At 44.1% G+C, this 13297-nt stretch overlaps 1 protein-coding gene across 1 annotated transcript in view; it reads right to left on the reverse strand.

The window, feature by feature from the left end:
- Positions 1–938: 938 nt before the first annotated feature.
- Positions 939–13297, reverse strand: part of cnih3 (cornichon family AMPA receptor auxiliary protein 3) — a 30985-nt gene continuing 18626 nt past the window's right edge. Inside the window, exons 2-6 of the mRNA XM_002939751.5 lie at positions 11536–11604; positions 10485–10532; positions 5896–6008; positions 5252–5395; positions 939–3026 (exon numbers count right to left, since the gene is read on the reverse strand). Of these exons, the coding sequence (XP_002939797.1) occupies positions 2999–3026; positions 5252–5395; positions 5896–6008; positions 10485–10532; positions 11536–11604 (402 nt within the window). The 3' untranslated portion in view covers positions 939–2998. The remainder of the gene's footprint in view (positions 3027–5251; positions 5396–5895; positions 6009–10484; positions 10533–11535; positions 11605–13297) is intronic.

Raw genomic sequence — 13297 nt, forward strand, 5'->3', positions numbered from 1 at the left:
CCTACACTACAACCCCCAGAGAGCAGCAGGTTTCCCATTACTGCTTTTCGCCTAATAGAACTACAAACTTCCAGAACTGGGGTGTCCGACAGCTGCTGTGGGGCCACGGGGTGGATCTGCCCTACAGATTAACAAGGCATGGGTCTGAATTGCCTGCACACAGCCATATTTCTTATAAGGCACGTTAATGTTGGAGCCTGGAGTGCAGACAATCAGAGCTGCACACATCCCAGCATGGGGGGACTTGTTTTAATGCCAGAATGTTGTGTATTTATTGCCAGAGACGGCCTATAAAATGCAGCCTTTCAGCCTCACTCATGCAAAGCGCTGCCAGAAGTACCTCTGGGATTTATTATGTTGCACGGAATGTAGGTTAGCTCCCATTCATTTTATTGGGGAATAGTAAATACACTTTAATAGTCAGAACCTTCTGCGCGTTAAACTTTATAAAACTTAATGTTTAAGGTAGAAAATAAGCAGGCGTATATCATGTACAAGCCTTTAAGGGGCTTCAGGATTGGCTAAATTACACGACTGGTCCTGCTGACATTGAATTGTGCTCATTTTAAGGCAATTCCTAGCATGGAATAGTTCAGCGGTCAGGCTCGGCTTTGTGGAAAGGCCACAAAGGCCCGGGCCTAGGGCGACAGAAGTCTGAAATCGGCCAAATCTCCATCTGCCAGGTTTGAAAATTGGTCGGATCTGGGGCCGCATCGGCTCGTTGATGTGGTCCCCGAACCGACGGACACCTATACCTGTCACTCTAATTCAATCATTTGGCCCCAGGGCCAAATGACTGAATTATCCCGATATCGCCCACCCGTAGGTGGGGATATCAGGAGAAGATCCATCTGCTCGCTTTGCGACCTTGTCAAGCGAGCGGATCTTAGTGTGTATGGCCACCTTAAGACCATAATTAGGGGGCTGTTCCTGCCGAAACTGGCCTTATACATGAGATGACCTATACATATTTATAGGGCAATTGCCATGTTAAATGGATATAGCCCATCAGACTAGCGCAGAAGTTGCCTGTCTGTACAAGATGAATAAGTATTAGAATTAGCATTCTGAAAATGGATCTGGGAGCTCTAATTTATGATAATCCAGTATCAAACTCTGGGATGACTTAATTAAAGCACACAGTCCGTAGCTCTGGCAGATGAAGGCGAGATGCGGCGTAATCACTTGTGACAGGTACAGCGGAGCTCGCTCTTTTTCCGAAGAAATTATTTGTCCATTAAAAATCACTTCTTGTCTGAAACGTGTAGCACCCCCCCGAGGAAAGAGACGGGCGGCTCATACCCCAAGTGGGGAACAGAACATGATTTATTGAAGAGTCTATTCCCACGTTAAAACACCGCTTGATGTGCGTACTGAATATGCATTAGCGCCGGCGCGGTTACGTCTCCCATAAATTGTCGTAACAGATCTGAAGGAGCTGCTAATTCACTCATGCAATTAATGTGGCAGAGTTAAATGGTCTCCCAGGCCTTCGTTAATATTTTAGCATCTGATTTATGTGCAATATAATCATGTTAAAGGGTAAGTAAACTTGTTCTCTAAACACGTAGGATATTCCCAGCACCATTCCGGCCTTTCTAACGCTGTCAGGGGGTCAGTCTGCACCCCAGATGCATCAAGGTAATGAATCATGGTGGTCCAATGGTCTGCCTTGCAGTCATCAGTTCATTTCTGCAGTGTTTTCATTTGTTCACTATAACAGGCAGTTTAATTGGCTTCTGATGAAACTGACCATGTTGTGTATATGTGAATGTGGCAGGGAAATTAGATTGTAAGCTTCACTGGTGCAGATGATCCGTCTCTGTATAGTTCTGCATAAATGTGTTTGCGCTGTCTAAATAAAGGATAATAAATAAAAATGAATATTAGTATGAGGCTAGCCTCAGATTTAGATTGTAAGCTCATAGGGTGAAATGTCACCCCACATTTTTGCATAATATTTAGGTACCAGCTCTCATATTTTAATTGGATGCTCACATTAGCGGGTGGTAAGGTAAGTACTGGTACCCACAGCCCCTGCTTTATTTATGTTTTGAGCTTGGGATTCAATATAGACCCTGGCATTTCAACTACACAGAGGCCCAAACAGCGCCCCCGCCCAATAAATAGTGACTTTCTATAGCATTTTACAGCAGTCCCTCTGGCATTTGCCAGAACCCACAAATTGCCAGTCTGGTAATCTACCTTTAAGACAATAGATCCCACCCATTGTGCCAGTACACACCTCTAGCTGCTTCTTGAAGGTGAATCTAAAACAACAGGAGGGCTATGGGGGTGATAAGGAAGCTTGTGGCCACCCAGCCTGAGACAATGGCATCTTAGGAAATTGAAGAAACTACAAGCCAATATTGTAACGCTATAGATGCTAAGGGGGAGAGCAAGAAGTAAATACTGGATATTTACATTGTACATTAACTTTTTCCCAGTGACAAAAACAAAGGGAATTTTTAAAAAAAAATGTAAGTACCGTTGCCCGTTTTCATTTAAAAAAAATCAGACTGAAAGCAGCAGCGCTTATAACCAGCTACATTGTTCATGAGCATATTGTTCTGGTACAGCAAAGCCAGTTTCCCAGAATCCTTGTGGTGTTGTATCCGCAGCCAAGGCAGGTCCAGTCCATTCCATGTAGGCTCCTCTGCAATCCATTTGGCAAAGTTCATCATCTACAAACACCATGTAGAAACGATGACTTGTAATATCAGAATATAACCCATATTTAGCATGCCGCCATGCCGGGATCCACTCTTCACTAATGAGCCATCCTAATTAGCACTAATTGGCATTGGTATTCACTATCCAACCCTCATTTCTTGCACTCAACACTACTTAATGGCACATTTTCTTGCCATGTCTGGGTCTTCTTTGAACTGTGGGCTGGAGTCTGTGTATCTCGCTGAGCCGCCCTAACAGCAGTGTCCTCTCCTTCTCTTCAGCCACATTCCCATTACTGTCAGGGCAATGTCTCTTCCCCGGGTCCTTAGGAACTCATTAAGGTGTATATCATGCTGAAGGGAAATCAAAAGTGAGTGTTTATTTTCACACAAAAAGAAGAAAAAAAGATTACATTTGACAGTGTAGAATTTTGCCCTATTCCTTATTCCTATGATGATCCAAGAAGATGTACAGGCATGGGATCCGTTATCAGGAAAAGCCAGAAAGCTCTGAATTAGTCCATAGACTCTATTTTAAGAAAGTAATTGCATTTTTTAAAAATGATTCCCTTTTCTCTGTAATAATAAAACAGTACCTGTACTTGATCCCAACTAAGATATAATTACCCCTTATTGGGGCAGAACAGCCCTATTGGGTTTATTTCATGGTTAAATGATTCCCTTTTCTCTGTAATAATAAAACAGCACCTGTACTTGATCCCAACTAAGATATAATTACCCCTTATTGGGGCAGAACAGCCCTATTGGGTTTATTTAATGGTTAAATGATTCCCTTTTCTCTGTAATAATAAAACAGTACCTGTACTTGATCCCAACTAAGATATAATTACCCCTTATTGGGGCAGAACAGCCCTATTGGGTTTATTTAATGGTTAAATGATTCCCTTTCTCTGTAATAATAAAACAGTACCTGTACTTGATCCCAACTATATAATTACCCTTATTGGGGAGAACAGCCCTATTGGGTTTATTTAATGGTTAAATAATTCCTTTTCTCTGTAATAATAAACAGTACCTGTACTTGATCCCAACTAAGATATAATTACCCCTTATTGGGCAGAACAGCCCTATTGGGTTTATTTAATGGTTAAATGATTCCCTTTTCTCTGTAATAATAAAACAGTACCTGTACTTGATCCCAACTAAGATATAATTACCCCTTATTGGGGGCAGAACAGCCCTATTGGGTTTATTTCATGGTTAAATAATTCCCTTTTCTCTGTAATAATAAAACAGTACCTGTACTTGATCCCAACTAAGATATAATTACCCCTTATTGGGGGCAGAACAGCCCTATTGGGTTTATTTAATGGTTAAATGATTCCCTTTTCTCTGTAATAATAAAACAGTACCTGTACTTGATCCCAACTAAGATATAATTACCCCTTATTGGGGGCAGAACAGCCCTATTGGGTTTATTTAATGGTTAAATAATTCCCTTTTCTCTGTAATAATAAAACAGCACCTGTACTTGATCCCAACTAAGATATAATTACCCCTTATTGGGGCAGAACAGCCCTATTGGGTTTATTTAATGGTTAAATAATTCCCTTTTCTCTGTAATAATAAAACAGTACCTGTACTTGATCCCAACTAAGATATAATTACCCCTTATTGGGGCAGAACAGCCCTATTGGGTTTATTTAATGGTTAAATGATTCCCTTTTCTCTGTAATTATAAAACAGTACCTGTACTTGATCCCAACTAAGATATAATTACCCCTTATTGGGGCAGAACAGCCCTATTGGGTTTATTTAATGGTTAAATGATTCCCTTTTCTCTGTAATAATAAAACAGTACCTGTACTTGATCCCAACTAAGATATAATTACCCCTTATTGGGGGCAGAACAGCCCTATTGGGTTTATTTAATGGTTAAATGATTCCCTTTTCTCTGTAATAATAAAACAGTACCTGTACTTGATCCCAAATGGCGAAATTTACATTAATCCTAAAAAGGTAAAGCAAATAACTGCATATGGTAGAGTCCTGCATTGGGCTTGGTACCTGCAAGTACTACCTATAAAGGTAGGGTCAGGTAGCTGGGACAGGGTGGTTAATAAGTAGGTCAGTGGGTCTGGGTCGGGTTATGATTTAGTGGGTCTGGGTTGGGCACAGGTCTGCCCAACTGGACCCCTGCAGGACTCTAGCATAAGGCAAGAGAAGCTTTTCTCATCTATTACTGTGCACTATATACTGCTAAATGCAACGCTCACCCAGTATTGCCCAAACCCACACACTGTGTCTTAATCCCTTCTCCATTTAGACTGTAAGCTCTTTTGGCCAGGGCCCTCTTTACTTCTTGCATCGGTTACTGGTTGTTTTGTATGTCTTCCTGTATGTTTAATGTATACACCCATTTACTGTACAACCCTGGAATATGTTGGCATTTATAAATATGTAATAATAATTGTACAGTAATAAGACATAAGGCAACTGAACCCAAAGGGACAGATATTGCCACACAGTATAAATACATACAGCTGAATTTACATGTAGTGATATATAAATAAACCTTGAAGGTGCCTTCTGGTACGGCATAAGCAAGGGAAACTCACCAGTACAGATAATAGAAAAATGAGAGCAGATAAAACGCCAGCTTACACCAAGCCTCCTTCTGGCAGTAACTCAGTGTACTCGCACTCATTACTACCAGTGGGTCGTAGATTAACTCTGCGCTGTCAGCCGGGCTGTGGAAATACCTATGGCAATATAATGGAAACAAGTATGTTTTTTGCAGCAGTCATACAATCCCTATGCTGCCATAGTTTTATGGTATCTCTCTGTACAGGCTATGAGCAAACTTAGGGGGCTGTTCCTGCTGAATTGTGCTTAGTACAGGGGAATCCCTATGTGCCATAGTTTTATGGTATCTCTCTGTACAGGCTATGAGCAAACTTAGGGGGCTGTTCCTGCTGAATTGTGCTTAGTACAGGGGAATCCCTATGTGCCATAGGTTTATGGTATCTCTCTGTACAGGCTATGAGCAAACTTAGGGGGCTGTTCCTGCTGAAAAAACAAGTTATAAAATGCTAGTCTCACAGAGTAATAGCCTTTGGCTGCCGGGGTCAGTGACCCCCATTCGAAAGAGTTGAAGAAGAAAAACTATAAGAAATAAATAATGAAGACCAATTGAAAAGTTTCTTAGAGTTGTATAACAAACTAAAAGTTAAATTAATATACGAGAAAATAATATACCCACCTCCATATGTGATAGAAAAGCAATGGAGCATTGAGCCCCAGCGTTAACCATTCTTCCGCACATAGGAACATTATACAGAACAGACTGTGGATTGAATATTCTGGCAGAACCAGCTGGGGAGAGAAAAGGCCCGGAGTAAGGGACACACTTAGGTACACATAGAATCCTCAGTAACAAGCCTGTATATACATGTAAACAATATGGCAGCACACAAGGAGTGAATCGGGAAAATTCTATACATCAGCTACAGCCCCCTAAATACCTCCAGCCAAAACTCCATTTCCCACAATGCCTTGCATATTCTGCGATTAACAAACCTATAAAGCAGGAGAATCACAGGAGTGCATTGTGGGAAATGAAGTCTTAGCTGGAGGAGAGCTGGCTTCTTCTACATTGTTTTAATAGTACATGTAGCCAGACAGTGCAGTGAATAGTAAATGATAGGCATGATCTTGCCCTAGGCCAGGGGCCCCCAATCACCGGGCCGCGGAGCCGTGTTGCAACGGGCCTCCCCAATCCAGACACAGGGGCGTTTTCGGCCCCTGAGCCGTCCGATGTGGCCCCTTCGAAGTCTGCGTGGTCTGCTAATTACTGTTACATGAAATACTGGAGTCGTGGTCATGAAATCTTGGGGCCACTGTGTTATTTATTTGTAAAAAAAGAATGGCGGACAGAAGGCGGCAGTTTGGGGAGTATTAATTAACAATGGAGCCATAGCAACCAATCAGGAATTAGATTTGAACAGTCACCTACAAGTTAAGGCTGCCATATATGAGCCGATTGTAGTTGCCGATATGGGTCCCTTGGACCGACTCAGCAGCTTATCGGCCCGTGTAGGGGCAGGAACGAGGGGCCTGGCCGACCGATATCTGGCCTGAAATTGGGCAGATATCGATCGGGCAGGTTAAAAGATTTAGTCGGATTGGGGACCGCATTGGCTCGTTGATGCGGTCCCTGAATCGACTGCCCCATTGCCGCCAGTATAGCCTACATTTTCCCCGATATCGCCCACCCGTAGCTGGGGATATCAGGAGAAGATCGAGGTCGCCAAGCAAGCGGATCTTCACGTGTATGGCCGCCTTTAGAAAACAAAAGCAAAGATCTGATTGGTTGCTATGGGCAACATCACCGGTGATGTTTATTTCCAGAGTTAATTAATACACCCCTTTTGGTACAGGCACATGTTGGGAATGCTGCTCCCGGTACAAACGGTACAGTTATCCGACACTAATGTATGAGCTCAGCTATATGCTCAATAGCAATTGTTTCTTGTTAGGGGAAAAACAAACCATTTAGATTCCCCAAACTAATTGGGAGAATAATGATGTGAATAATCTTCTCATCGCCCTGATTTATGTCCATCCTCTTAGGGCCAAATGATCCATGGTGTGAAGGCTTTAGATCTGGATGAGCGGCCACCCCCTGCCGAACAAATGGAGCCGCAGAGTAAACCCAAGGTACTACGAGATATTCTTGTGGATACTTGGATTTAATGACTAGTCTTCCTTATGAGGTCAGGAAAGTGCCCTACTCTCCATACACACAGGCATATGTGCAGCCCAGTAGCACAAATATATATATATACAAATATATATTATTAACCACAATTAGGAACTACTAAATAGCCTTCTAGAGTAGCTAGAATGAACACCCTTAAGGAGGCCATACACGTTAAGATCTGCATGCTTGGTGAGGTGGCCATACACGTTAAGATCCGCATGCTTGGTGAGGTGGCCATACACGTTAAGATCCACTCGCTTGGTGAGGTGGCCATACATGTTAAGATCCGCATGCTTGGTGAGGTGGCCATACACGTTAAGATCCACTCGCTTGGTGAGGTGGCCATACACGTTAAGATCCGCTCGCTTGGTGAGGTGGCCATACACGTTAAGATCCGCTTGCTTGGTGAGGTGGCCATACACGTTAAGATCCACTCGCTTGGTGAGGTGGCCATACACGTTAAGATCCACTCACTTGGTGAGGTGGCCATGCACGTTAAGATCCACTCGCTTGGTGAGGTGGCCATACATGTTAAGATCTGCTTGCTTGGTAAGGTGGCCATACACATTAAGATCCGCTCACTTGGTGAGGTGGCCAAGCGAGCGGATCTTCTCCCGATATCCCCACCTACGGGAGGCCTAATAGCCAATCACAGCCCTTATTTGGCTCCTCCATGAACTTTTATGGTGTTTGTGTTGCTCCCCAAGTCTTGTTACATCTGACTGTGGCTCACGAGTAAGAAAGGTTGGGGACCCCTGCTATAAGGGGTGCAATTGCTCCTCAACTAAGCAAAGCAATCTCTTCCCATGCAGGGTACGCACCTCAGTATAAATAGCAGTGGGATGAAGCCAAGTGGGGGACATGCAAGTTTAGGAAAGGGGTGCAAATATTTTACAAGGGTGTAGATTCTAAAACTGCCCCATTTGATAATGCCCCCAAGAAACCTGCCATGTCTGCCTACCCCTAGTTCCAGCCCTGATTGTTTCTGTTTCTCAGGGTCACTGACCCCAGCAACCAAAAAAACAGATGACCTTTTTAATATTAAATTTAACTTTTCATTATTTACTGTTAGTCTTAATAGTAATTATTAGAACAGTAAAAGTAGAATAAACACATAAATAATCTCTCAGTATGAGACATAGAGCATTAAATATGAAACAGCTCCCGCGCGTTACAGCGTTCCTTCATGATAAAAATAAAAACATGACAAAGAGCCATTAGAGAGTGACCTTTCTTTCTAACCACCTCCACCACTTTCTGGCTGTTTAGGTTATTAGCTGAGCAAATTCTGACCTTTACAAAGTGGCAGAAGGAAAAGTCTTGCGGCGCCGCTACCCTGGGGATGCTGATTGGCTAAGTACTAAACGGCCCGACGGAACCAAATATAGAGACATACGTTGGATTTTGTTTGCTTGTTTAACTTCAACGGCTTTTTAGCTTTTTAGTCATTTACCATAAAATCAGAAGCAATTTTCTCTTTCTGCTACCAGTCACATTCAGTATGAACTCTAATTGGCAAAATGTAGTTATTGGGTACATCCCCAGGCAGAGAAACTGCTGTCAGAAAGGCTACAACCGCACCATTAACGTTCATATTTGTTTTTCTTTTGCGCTAAAAGTCAAGTTTTTCATGTAAAAAAATCTTTTTTTTTCACCATTTATTGTGCATAAAAACCATGAAAGCCACTAATACAAAACGTTGCCATCTTAAAGCTGCAGAGATCGTGTAGAAGCCAATGGGAGTCAATAGGCAAACTGTACCGATCTTTATTTTATTTGTGCGTTTAGAGCTTTTCTGAGTTTTTTTATTGAAAGTTCACAAAGATTCAGGGAAAAACATAAAACTAGTGATGCACCAAACCCACTTTTTTGGGTTTGACCGAACCCCCAAACCCACCCTGATGGATTCTGCCGAATCCCGAACCAAATCCTGATTAGCATATACAAATTAGTATCGGGAAGGGTTAAAAATTGCCACGTGTGGAGTGCATGGCAAAATTTTTTTTCCCTCCTGCCATTTAACCCTTCAAAGGCTGTGTATCATGGGATCGCCCGAAACCGAATCCTTAAAAAAAAGACTGGATTCGGCCCGAATCCCAAACTGAATCCGGGATTCGGTGCATCCCTAATAAAAAACACCAAAAAAATGTCAGTTTTCGTGTTGTTTTTGTGCTTTTTATTTGTTCGTGGCTTTTCTATTTGGATCTTTCAATAAATGATATTCCTGGTGTTCTTAGAATATAATGTAGTTGTGGCATCAAATGCCCCTCACCATCATCTCCAAAAGGGGCAGCAGCAAAATGGGTGCGGGCATCTGTAGATTGAACCCAATTATTAGCTGGCACTTGTGACTGGGCAGGGTCCGACAGCATAAAGTTTGTTCTTTGCTTGAAACAGACTATTTATGGTAAAAGGGGGATTGAAAGAAACCTATAATGAAAATAAATCCCTATACTTATATGAGGAATTATGTAGGGATGCACCGAATCCTGGATTGGGTTTGGGATTTGGGCCGAATGCAGCCTTTTTTTTGAAGGATTCGGTTTCAGGGTGGGTTCAGCCGAACCCAAAAAAGTGGGTTCGGTGCATCCATAGAATTATGTACCACCTACTGTAAAACAGGGTGAGACTGGGCCGCCGGGACACCAGGAAAAAACCAAGTGGGCCCTGGCCCAGCACCCAGACCCAATGCCTGTTGCCGCTCCCCTGTTTGCTGGCGTCCTCTCCTGACGCGTTTCACTTATGCGCACTTGGGGAGGATGTCAGGAGGGGGCACCTGCGGGGGGTTAGGGGCTTGTGAAGCGGCCGGCTGGGGGCACCTTGAGGGGTGTGGGGCTCCTAGGGCGGTAGCCCCGGTAGGCCCTGGTAGGCCCTGCACCCCCCAGTCTGACCCTGCTGTAAAATATAGACTAGGGCGTGCCAGGGGGTGTAGGAGAGCCCTATTAGAAACACCTGCCAGTGGGGGTAAATAATCCATTACTTGCAGGTCATGGTGCTGAGTGACTGTAATGTGAACAAAAAGGGCTCCCACCAATCAGGAGGCAAAACCCAGGGCTACAGAATATGGGTATTTCCCCTACTCTGCTTACCTTTCTGAGCAGAAAGCAAATCCGTTCAATATTCCTAAGGCGTTCCCGCTGTAAAAACAAAAATAACAACTGCTTATTTGGTACCAGGAACCCACATACTGCTACACAAACAGGCATTATAATCAATATACGCTCCCACACACCAATCACTTCAGGTGCAACCGTGTCTGTATCTGCACCGCCATACAGAATCCTGAAATCATGGGCTGAGTTGTGGGCCACCTAAACCTGAGGAAGAAAAGCCACCCATGAAAGCTTTGGCACCTCCAACTGAAAGCTAGTGCTTTTTACAGGGGTAGTTCACCTTTAAATTAACTTTTAGTATGATGTAGATATTGATATTCTTAAGACAATTTGCAATTGGACTTCATTTTTTATTTTTTGTGTTTTTTTCAGTCTAGCAGTTCTTCAGTTTGGCATATAAGCAGCTATGTGGTTGCTAGGATCTAATTTACCTTAGCAGCCAGGCAATTGTTTGAAAGAGAGACTGGAATATAAATAAGTGAGGGACTGAATAGAAAGGTAAGTAATAAAAAGTAACAATAATAATAAAACTGGAGCCTCGCAGAGCAATAGGTTTTGGCTGCCGGGGTCAGTGACCCCCATTTGAAAGCTGGAAAGTGTCAGAAGAGGAAGGCAAATAATGCAAAAACTATCAAAAATAAATAATGAAGACCAATCGAAAAGTTGCTCTGAATTAATTCACCCCTTTAAAGCCCCCTGTCTCAGAGAGCTAGAAATCTGTGGGTCAGAAATTTCCTGCCCCATGTCTGCTCTAATCCTCACCCTTCCCAGGCCGGCCCAACCTGGGCTGAATTTTATATCCGGGACTTCCCTCCCTCTATGCTTATGTCAGATCTCACCTGGGGAGTGTGACTGGGGGGGCAGGGAGAGAGGGGGAGAAACATACAGTCACCTAATTCCATATACAAAAATTGAATATAAAAGTATTGTCCCTTTAAAATACATTTTTAAAGTATATCAAAGAAACACATGTACCTACCCACGAATAAGCCCAAGATCACATGACCTGACATTGAAGGTCACTTACCGCGTGCGCTGGATTACACTGATCTATAGGGTTTTTGAAGTCTGTTCTTAACTCATCAAAGGCAATTATCTGTAAGAGAAATGTTTGCACTTTGCTTAGAAGCATGAAATAAACCCTCTCACACCTGTCACCTTTCATAACAAGGTTACAGATATATAGAAACATTGGGGTAACAGTCACCCTGCTATAGTTCCAGGGGTACCCAGGGCACAAATAAGCACTCACCCCAAATCCCCCTCTAACTGGCCTTCAGGCTGGGCCCCCTTAGCCCATAACAAGGTTACAGATATATAGAAACATTGGGGTAACAGTCACCCTGCTATAGTTCCAGGGGTACCCAGGGCACAAATAAGCACTCACCCCAAATCCCCCCTAACTGGCCTTCAGGCTGGGCCCCCTTAGCCCATAACAAGGTTACAGATATATAGAAACATTGGGGTAGCAGTCACCCCGCTATAGTTCCAGGGGTACCCAGGGCACAAATAAGCACTCACCCCAAATCCCCCCCTAACTGGCCTTGAGGCTGGGCCCCCTTAGCCCATAACAAGGTTACAGATATATAGAAACATTGGGGTAACAGTCACCCTGCTATAGTTCCAGGGGTACCCAGGGCACAAATAAGCACTCACCCCAAATCCCCCCCTAACTGGCCTTGAGGCTGGGCCCCCTTAGCCCATAACAAGGTTACAGATATATAGAAACATTGGGGTAACAGTCACCCCGCTATAGTTCCAGGGGTACCCAGGGCACAAATAAGCACTCACCCCAAATCCCCCCCTAACTGGCCTTCAGGCTGGGCCCTCTTAGCCCATAACAAGGTTACAGATATATAGAAACATTGGGGTAACAGTCACCCCGCTATAGTTCCAGGGGTACCCAGGGCACAAATAAGCACTCACCCCAAATCCCCCCCTAACTGGCCTTCAGGCTGGGCCCCCTTAGCCCATAACAAGGTTACAGATATATAGAAACATTGGGGTAACAGTCACCCTGCTATAGTTCCAGGGGTACCCAGGGCACAAATAAGCACTCACCCCAAATCCCCCCTAACTGGCCTTCAGGCTGGGCCCCCTTAGCCCATAACAAGGTTACAGATATATAGAAACATTGGGGTAACAGTCACCCCGCTATAGTTCCAGGGGTACCCAGGGCACAAATAAGCACTCACCCCAAATCCCCCCCTAACTGGCCTTCAGGCTGGGCCCCCTTAGCCCATAACAAGGTTACAGATATATAGAAACATTGGGGTAACAGTCACCCCGCTATAGTTCCAGGGGTACCCAGGGCACAAATAAGCACTCACCCCAAATCCCCCCCTAACTGGCCTTCAGGCTGGGCCCCCTTAGCCCATAACAAGGTTACAGATATATAGAAACATTGGGGTAACAGTCACCCTGCTATAGTTCCAGGGGTACCCAGGGCACAAATAAGCACTCACCCCAAATCCCCCCTAACTGGCCTTCAGGCTGGGCCCCCTTAGCCCATAACAAGGTTACAGATATATAGAAACATTGGGGTAACAGTCACCCCGCTATAGTTCCAGGGGTACCCAGGGCACAAATAAGCACTCACCCCAAATCCCCCCCTAACTGGCCTTCAGGCTGGGCCCCCTTAGCCCATAACAAGGTTACAGATATATAGAGACATTGGGGTAACAGTCACCCCGCTATAGTTCCAGGGGTACCCAGGGCACAAATAAGCACTCACCCCAAATCCCCCCCTAACTGGCCTTCAGGCTGGGCCCCCTTAGCCCATAACAAGG

Source organism: Xenopus tropicalis, chromosome 5 (genome assembly GCF_000004195.4).
Source record: "Xenopus tropicalis strain Nigerian chromosome 5, UCB_Xtro_10.0, whole genome shotgun sequence".
In the NCBI taxonomy this organism is placed as follows: domain Eukaryota; kingdom Metazoa; phylum Chordata; class Amphibia; order Anura; family Pipidae; genus Xenopus; species Xenopus tropicalis.